This window comes from Oncorhynchus gorbuscha, linkage group LG23 (assembly GCF_021184085.1).
Source record: "Oncorhynchus gorbuscha isolate QuinsamMale2020 ecotype Even-year linkage group LG23, OgorEven_v1.0, whole genome shotgun sequence".
Classification (NCBI taxonomy): domain Eukaryota; kingdom Metazoa; phylum Chordata; class Actinopteri; order Salmoniformes; family Salmonidae; genus Oncorhynchus; species Oncorhynchus gorbuscha.
The window spans coordinates 39821827-39831659 of NC_060195.1; the positions used below are offsets into that span (position 1 = coordinate 39821827).

The 9833-nt window shown below is 39.5% G+C and overlaps 1 protein-coding gene and 1 long non-coding RNA gene across 2 annotated transcripts in view; one reads left to right on the top strand and one right to left on the bottom strand.

Moving 5' to 3' along the window:
- The window catches only part of LOC124011533, a 53794-nt gene extending 45074 nt beyond the window's left edge, over positions 1-8720 (bottom strand). The window contains exon 1 of the long non-coding RNA XR_006834593.1: positions 8616-8720. This is a non-coding gene — a long non-coding RNA (uncharacterized LOC124011533). The remainder of the gene's footprint in view (positions 1-8615) is intronic.
- LOC124011532 lies at positions 1488-3124 on the top strand. The gene is made up of 4 exons (XM_046324991.1): positions 1488-1664; positions 1761-1796; positions 2138-2290; positions 2430-3124. Exons 1-4 carry the CDS (start codon positions 1548-1550, stop codon positions 2544-2546), a joined length of 423 nt encoding a protein of 140 aa, XP_046180947.1. The 5' UTR covers positions 1488-1547; the 3' UTR covers positions 2547-3124.
- Positions 8721-9833: the final 1113 nt, after the last annotated feature.

The window sequence follows — 9833 nt, forward strand, 5'->3', positions numbered from 1 at the left end:
ATGTCCAATCAATTCAATTTACCACAGGTGGACTCCATTCAAGTTGTAGAATCATTTCAAGGATGATCAATGAAAACAGAATGCACCTGAGTCCATTTCGAGTCTCATATCAAAGGGTCTGAACACTTATGTAAATAAGGTATTTCTGTTTTAAATTTTTTATAAATGTGTTAACATTTCTAAAAACCTGTTTTCACTTCGTCTTTATGGGGTATAGTGTGTAGATTGATGAGAAAAAAAAGAACAATCAATTTTAGAATAAGGCTGTAATGTAACAATGTGGAAAAATGAAGGGGTCTGAATACTTTCCAAATGCACTGTACATGAAATACAATTGTAGTATGCCCCCCAAAAATATTCAAATGTTTATAGTGATGTAGAATACATAACCACATGAGCCAGGTGTGGCAGATAAATAAATAAATAAATATGTTAAATTATTCACAGAATAGTGGTAAGAATGTGCACCAAAAGTTGTCTGTATCGCTGAATTCTGAAGATGATAATTGTAATATTCTTCAAACATGTCAAATGGATCATGTTAATAGTGTATATGTTAATAGTAATGGCTGTGATCTGATTAAATGCTGCATACATACAAATTTGTCCAAATATTTATGGCTTCCTCACATGGGGAGGCCTAAAAGGGCTTACATTTTTCAAACGGTAAAACAGATGATGAAAATATCCTCAAATAAAATTTTAAATTCTGTACTGTCGCCTCTAATGAAACATTTGATCTCAAATCCAAAATGCGGAAGTGTAAAGCTACATTGAAAGTGTTAACTTCACTTTCCAAATACATATGGCGGGGAGTGTATTTTGGGTTCTGATGGGTCAAGACAGTTGAACTAAGCTCACGAGGGATATTCTCAAGAATCAAATGGGTACATATCATTCATTTGCAAGTCTAAAAATATATACAGGTTGCCCCTTTAAAAACATATTGACAGCAATAAAATGTACTTATCATATTATAATAGCAGAAAATAATAGCGGCTGATCCTGTGGCAACTTTGCAGAAACATTTTGCGATCTGTATGCACCATTGTGTTGTAGTTTCTTTGTTCTAATGCCTTTTCAACTGGCACATCTTTACTTAACCAGAGATATTTTTCAAAGGAACTATTGGCAAAGCAACATTTGATAGTTTGAAGTCTCTCCACCTCCTTTTGCAGGTGTTGCTTAGAACTGACCAATTACCAAACCCCATACGACCCCTTAGTAAAGCCACAACCAGCTCAACAAACAGCCCTCATCCACCACATGTTGAAACCACTGTAAATACTGTGTACAGTCTAATGCTTTGCCACTATAGGTCACCAAAGGGATTTTACCATCTTGTAGCAAGAAAAATCCCAACAGTCATCAAGAGGAAAAATACAGCTGTTTGCATTTGGTAATATCTAGACTAATTCAGCCCACCCTTTGATTTTCCACGCAGCAGGGTATATAAAACACCGCTAACAATCCGAGATGACAAACATTTACAGATCTCCCCTTGTGTACACCTTACAGGACACTATCTACAAACCCTTCAGATTATCATGGACCATCTTTACAGGATTTCCTTTTTGACGCTTTTTCTCGCCGGTTGTCTACAAGGAAACCCAATTTCCAGTCTCCAAGTTGGAATCAATTATCTAGAAAAAAGTATTACATGTGTAAGTCACTTCATGGCTAAGTGGTATTCAAATTTCTTTAATATATTTTTCTGTCTTTTCGTGATCAACTAACATGTATCTTTCTCCCTATTGTAGCCAGATTCAGTCTTCTATACTCCAACTGATGTAGAGGTAAGGCTCACTAAATATGTTTGACAACAGTTATCTGCGTATGGACAACACAGTAGCCCTTTACCTTTTCCACTCACATATAGCCTATTGCCCTAGTGCTGTTTTTCTGAGTTGCTAAGGCATTATTTCCGCTTCAACAGTTCACATAGAAGACCACTAGTACAGGAAACACAGCAAGGCTGCTGAAAGTGTTTCAACTCTCACTTCACACAGCACTTTGAACAACTAAAACCCACTCCTCTCTTGGCAATGCAATTCACTACAATTAAACCACAGCCTCACTTTCTGTGTCACAAAATCAAAAGAGCCCCAGGACAAACAGTTCTCTCTCTCGGTTGCAGGATAGTTGCATTGTTGCAGCATTGGCCTGTTCCATTAAGGAACTGGACACTGTGAAAGTAGAATGCCTCGATAACGCGATCCATCTGGAAAGTATGCAACACCACATCAGCAAGACTGCCACGGACCTACAAAAGACGATTGATAAGGAGAATGTAAGTTTTGTTACTTATTCCAAGCATCTTTCCAGTTAAAATAACAAAATAGCCTCGTTGTTCCTAAACATGTACAGCTCATATAGTGTTGTTTACCACTTCACATGCCATCACACTCAATCCCACATTACCTCCTCAGAGCACAACGGACACTTCAGAATGCATCTGTGAAGACAAGCGGTTGGAAAAGTCTTTCAAGGACTTCATTCAGAACCTAAGACATTTAACTCAAGCTCATGCTGCAAAGCGTCAATAAGTCCATAAATGCTGGCAATGGAGTGACTGTTGTAATATATGGAACATTACGTAATTGGGACAAAATACATGCAATACCAACATGTACAGTAGTACCATGTCTATCTGTTCCAGTGATAAAGAAGCTCTAGTAGCTTCCACTTGCTGAACAGTTATATGGGCGAAAATGGGGGGGTTTTACAGGAAGTTTGTCATTGCACTGATACTCTAATGTGTATAATCTATCATCTCTAACAATTAGAGGCCCATTTTTTGGTGTGAAAACCAGTTAATTTCATTGGTCATGTATGTCTCACTGGATGTCCTTAACCGGAGATAGCAAGTCCTCCATAATGAAGGAAGGTGCTAGGGATGCTATTAATTATGTTTTGTTTCATTATGTGATTTCCATATACTGTGCCCGAATGCCAGTGTTTCAGAGTTCTCAATGTCTGTTTCAATTAGAATGCATTTGAAATAAGCTCCTAAAAAGCTCTAATTAAGTTATTTATTTATGTATTTATTACGTATTTATTATATTTTCATTTCTGCACATGGACTGTTCCCGAAACTGTGATAATAAAGTTGCATTTAAAAGTATTTAAAATGAATAGGCCTGCTGTTTTTTTAGGTGTTAAACATTGCTAGCACTAATGTAGTAAACTGTAGTAAACTATTTATACACTAAACAAAAATATGAACGCAACATGTAAAGTGTTGGTTTCACGAGCTGAAATTAAAGATCCCAGAAATGTTCCATACGCACAAAAAGCTTATTTATCTCAAATGTTGTCCACACATTTGTTTACATCCCTGTTAGTGAGCATTTAAACTTTGCCAAGATAATTAATCCACCTGATAGGTGTGGTATATCAAGAAGCTGATTAAACAGCATGATCATCGCACAGATGCACCTTGTGTTGGGGACAATACAAGGCCACTCTAAAATGTGCAGTTGTCGTCATACAATGCCACAATGCCATAGTTGTCTCAATGTTTGAGGGAGTGTGCAATTGGCATGCTGACTGAAGGAATGTCCCCCAGAGCTGTTGCCAGAGAATTGAATGTTAATTTCTCTACATAAGCCACCTCCAACAACATTTTAGAGAATTTGGCAGTACATCCAACTGGCCTCACAACTGCAGACCATGTGTATGGCGTCGTGTGGGCAAGCGGTTTGCTGATGTCAACGTTGTGAACAGAGTGCCCCATGGTGGCGGTGGGGTTAAGGTATGGGTAGGCATAAGCTACGGACAACGAATACAATTACATTTTATCAATGACAATTTGAGTGCACAAAAATACGGTAACAAGATCCTGAGGCCCATTTGTAAAGGAATCTGTGACCAAAAAAGACATATCTGTATTCCCAGTCGTGTGAAATCCATAGATTAATGCCTAATTTATTTATTTCAATTGACTGATATCCTCATATGAACTGTAACTCAGTCAAATCGTAGAAATTGTTGCATGTTGCGTTTTTTTTTCTTTTTCTGTGTATTTGTTTTACCGTTGCTTATGTGAATTAGAGTCCGGAACAGTGTGACCACGAGTCGGATGCCCATTCACCCGAATCTGGAATCCTTATCGTCAAGACATAGGTGGGTTCCTGCGTATGAGGCTCGTGGGACCACTTAATTGTACCAGCATAAATTGATTATTGGCACGTGGTAAAAATTCTGAGGTGTCAGGATCTGGGGCTCTCAGCCCGACTCAATTGCATCTAAATGAACCTCTACTGAGCATCCTCCCCTCTCTTACTGTATGTTTAAATTGAATATGAAAATATTGGACTGCGTACTATGGGTAGTTGTACTGTGTCATACTAAGTTTTTGCATGTCTATACTAAATTGAGAGTGAATGGCAGGCCAATGTCTCAATGATGAGAGGAGGGTTGCTATATGTGACATGTAGGAGGGGGAAATTCCCTGTCAGTTATAGGGCAATAAACCAATAAAGTACATGGATGGAAAATGACCTCATACAAAATAATGTCACAGGCAACTGACTCATGTTTAAGATGGACTGGACTTCTGCAACTGGTCTAAAAGAAAACTCATTGTCATTTTGGGTTTCATATCGGGGAACGTAACACACCACAAACATGAGTGTATGAAATGTACAGTACTATTTTTGAGATGGGCTGTATGACCTAAATCCAGCCACTCAAGTGAGAGGCAGATCTAAAAAGCGGTGTGGAACCACATCTAGAGATGTGAATCCTGTTCATCTCCATCTGTTACGACAGAGCTGATGTGACAAGTACACTACATGACTAAAAGTATGTGGACACCTGCTCGTCGAACATCTCCTTCCAAACTTGTGGGCATTATTATAGAGTTGGTCCCCCCTTTGCTGCTACAACAGCCTCCACTCTTCTGGAAAGCCTTTCCACTAGATGATGGAACATTGCTGCAAGGACTTGCTTCCATTCAACCACAAGAGTATTAGTTAGGTCGGGCACTGATGTTGGGGGATTAGGCCTGGCTCGCAGTCGGCATTCCAATTCATCCCAAAGGTGTTCAATGGGGTTCTTCTAAGTTCTTCCACACTGATCTTGACAAACCATTTCTGTATGGACTTCACATTGTGCACAGGTGTATTGTCATGCTGAAATAGAAAAGGGCCTTCCCCAAATTGTTGCCACAAAGTTGTAAGCACAGAATCATCTAGAATGTCATTGTATGCTGTAGCGTTAAGATTTCCCTTCACTGGAACTAAGGGGCCTAGCACAAACCATGAAAAACTGCCCCAGACCATTGTTCCTCCTCCACCAAACTTTACAGTTGACACTATGCAGTCGGGCAGGTAGCTCGACTGCTAAACCCAGATTAGTCGGTCGGACTGCCAGATTGTGAAGCAGGATTCATCACTCCAGATAGCACATTTCCAATGTTCCAGAGTCCATTGGTGGCAAGCTTTACACCCCTCCAGCCATCACTTGGCACTGTGCATGGTGATCTTAGGCTTGTGTGTGGCTGATCGGCCATGGAAACCCATTTCATGAAACTCCCGACGAACAGTTATTGTGCTGACGTTGCTTACAGAGGCAGTTTGGAGTATCAGTGGTAGTGAGTGTTGTAACCGAGGACAGACTATTTTTAATGCTACGCGCTTCAGCACTCTGCGGTCCAGTTCTGTGAGCTTATGAGGCCTACCACTTCGTGGCTGAGTCGTTGTTAATCCTAGAAGTTTTCACTTCACAATAACAACACTTACAGTTGACCGGGGCAGCTCTAGCAGGGCAGAAATTTGATGAACTGACTTGTTGGAAAGGTGGCATCCTATGACGGTGCCGTGTTGAAATTCACTGAGCTCTTCATTAAGGCCATTCTGCTGCAAATGTCTATGGAGATTTTATGGCTGTGCGCTCGATTTTATACAACAGGTGTGGCTGAAATAGCCAAATCCACTAATTTGAAGGGGAGTCCACATACTTTTGTATATAAATCAAATCAAATTTTATTAGTCACATGTGCCGAATACAACAGGTGTAGACCTTACAGTGAAATACTTACTTACGAGCCCCTAACCAACAGTGCAGTTTCCAAAAAATATGGATAAGAATAAGAGTAAAAAAACGTAACAAGTAATTAAAGAGCAGCAGTAAAAAATGACAATATATACAGGGGTTGCCGGTACAGAGTCAATGTGCGGGTGCACCGGTTAGTTATACATGTAGGTAGAGTTATTATATATATAGTGTAACTTTATTCACACCATAGAGTTCCCTTACTAGAGGGGCTATGACATAAACACTCAAAGTTCCCTGAATGGGGTGAAAATGGCGGCCATAATGGTCAGGAAGAAATCTAAACCAGTCTAATTAGATTGAATGGCAGGAAAATAAAAAGGCATGTGATACAGCAGAAATTGTGTAATAGAATTGGCAATCTAAAATATTGTCATAAATGCAGTTTATAAGGGTTTTATACACATTTTCTGTATAAATAGCTTCTAAAATACATGTAACCAGACCATAAATGTCTAAATGTTTCTGTTTTCTTGGAAGGCTGTGCTATTAATATATGATACAATATCATTACTTGTTGCATTTACAACTTGTCTAAGTCCTCAACTGATTTTGGCCAGTGTATGGCTGTTTATACAACGGGTGGGTCTAATCCTGAGTGCTGATTGGTTAAAACCGCTTTCAAGCCGATGTCTATACCACATGTTACCACCGGCTAAATCTATGACATTAAAAGGCCCATTTACTCTGTTCCATCTGACTGCGCAATCCATTGTCTCATCATCACATCCAAGCAATTTCTAAACTTGATCTCCACTATAAAAAGCATTAGACATTATCTCACATTTAATTTGGACTAACATTTAGTTTTCAACAGCAGATATTTGTATAAACTTTGCTGTCTGTCTCTCTGACATTTGCAACATTGTTTCCATATTCAAATTCGATCTCCAGCTGTACTATAATAATGAACATGTCGGGAGTTGGGATGAGACAGACAGGCAGCGTTTCTTAGCCAGTCAAAATCCTGAATCAGCTGGCATCATTTTTATCGATATATACACAAATAAATGTAATTTAAAAAAAAAATGATTGCAGTCTTTCCAGGTTCAGTTTGAAGTGATTGTGTTAGCTGTGTTGTTGTCTAGCTCCCCTGAACAACAGAGACCTGACGGCTGAGCACATTTTCTATGCCAGGCGAAATGTTATGGATTTGTCCAAATAAATGTCACAGAAAACAGCTTTAACAAATGCAAATAGTTTTCTGTTATTCTATCTGTACTTGACATGACTGTAAGTTAGCATTAGTTGGCTAGCTAGCAAGCTAGGGATAAGAACGTTGTCAGCCAGTATGGCAATGGAACATTTAGAACAAACGACTGGGTAGCCTCTTTAGATACAGAACAAAAAGACTGAACGACCGAGTCGTATCTCTGGCAACCGAACCGATAGAACGAACGACCAGCTGGCTTGAGTAACAACTCTAGATTTGTGTCAGGAATAAATTCATCAAAATAATGTTTTTTTAATGAAAATAATCATTATTTGAATATGTTGGGAACCAGTAGCCAGCCAGTTTTAGAGCAACGATTCCATAAATGTTTTCAAATGAACTGCCAATATTCCAACATTCCATTCAAACAATGCAGTCAATACTTAATTGATGATGCCCGAGAAGGCGGTGTTTGAAGGATGTATTAGCACGGGTGTTGTTAGGCCCGAGACGAAACACCGGCCTCAGGGTATTATCACTTTTGTACAACGGACTCGGGAGAGGCGAAGTTCGAGAGCCATGTGTCCTCTGAAACATGACAAAGCCTCACTGCTTCTTGACACAATGCCCGCTTAACCCAGAAGCCAGCCACACCAATGTGTCAGAGGAAACACCGTACTCCTGCTGGCCAAACCCTCTCCTAACCTGGACGACGCTGGGCCAATTGTGCGCCACCCGGTCGCGGCTGGCTGCGACAGAACCTGGACTCAAACCAGAATCTCTAGTGGCACAGCTAGCAACTGCGATGCAGTGCCGTAGACCACTGCGCCACTCGGAGGCCTCAAAATGAATTATTTTACACAATATCTTATCACAGCACTGGCAAACAATGGTTTACCAACTCCCTCACTAAAATGGCTGAGCTTTATCCCACCATAAGGTTAATGTCCATTCCAGTATTCTAATTCCATGATTTACACACCTGAAAACAAATATCTGGATCAGTTGTTTGGAAGTTGGTGATTTCAGAATCAGATTATGAATAATGAAATCAGAGAAAGGGTCACTCTGACCAACCCTGTGTGTACAAGCAGAGTCTTGGGACATCCCTGTGTGTACAACCACCTTGACTTGAATATGTCAATAACCAAATGCATCAAACACCACAGTATCTTCTATATACTATCATCATGAAAGTGCAATTCCATGCACCCAAACAAAGCCTTGATAATACTCACTAGTCAATTCATGTTTAAAACATCATTCATATCATCACGTTGACACTTTCACCATGTACAATTTTGCATCCAAGCCTTGCACCATATTTGCATTACATCAAAGGCTTTCTGTGATAACCCATACAGGCATGGCACAAACATCAAATCTTAGAGTGGTTCATACATACTATTCAGGCGTTTGATCCTGGCGCATCAGGTCCCTTAATGTACGGGAGACTCTTCCCGTGTACAAGGAAGTAAAAAGAAGCCAGGTTAATACATCAACAAGGCTGTGTAAACGTTAAAAGAATGAGCAATATAAGGCTGCATTGCCTGCACAGGAAACCATAGCATTTCCTGTTTGTGTGTGGCTGTCTATAGTAAAAGACACTGTGTTAGTTCTTAGATGGTGGGACCAACTTGTGAAAGCCACTGACGGTACAAACAAGGTGAGATAATGTAAGGACCTCTAAGAACACGCATAACATGGCTTCATACAAGCTGATAATACCTCGATATGAAATTTGCTTTCATTCTCAATTGCAATGTCAAGGTGCATGCTGACTACTTCTGATAAGAGCACATCAAATTCTTCAATGTTGCATTGCATATCCTTGGTCTAAATTAATGAATATTATTTGTAATTGCTTTGGATGCATGCATACTTCAGTTTATTTATTCATCAAGAGTTGGCTGGACTTTTTCATACAATATCTTGGCTATATTACAGAAGAAAAAGTCTTATCTTCAACTTTGTTCTTTGTCATAAAGCACACTATCAAATAAATACATATTTTTCTTCGATATAAAACATTTTTCTTCTTTCAATTCAATTCCGTATCTGCAAACAGAACTAAATTGCAAATCAGCAAAATATATTTCTGCAAAAAAGAGCTTTTTTTTGCCTTCCCAAAATGTGACACAACAAATAAAACCTCATTCCTCCTCTGGGGACCTATTGAACCATTTTGTTTTTAAAATACACAACCTTGCAGGCTGTGCAAAAATAACTTGCAGTTTAAGGGCATCATGTCAACCCATTATTTTCACATATGTCCTGCTGAGGTAGGCCTTTTTGATTTAGCTGAGTACTGGTGGTGCATAAGGACTTTTAGAGGTGCCAGTCTAACAGATTGGAAAGGATCTGAGCGGCTCATTTTGGGCACCTGGTTCATGTACAGGTGGAGCGTGATGCTTTTCAGACTGAGCAACTTTGTGTTCTCGTCCTGCGATCCTTACTGAAGAACAGCAACAAGTGCCTGTACAGATAACTGCAAACAAAACCCCATAGGAGTAGACAGCCACACCTGAAAGTCATTTGAAAGTGTAGGTGAATGTATGGGAACATTGTATGAGGATGTTAATTCATTTAATTAATGAATTAATGAAAAAGTAATATCCATGGG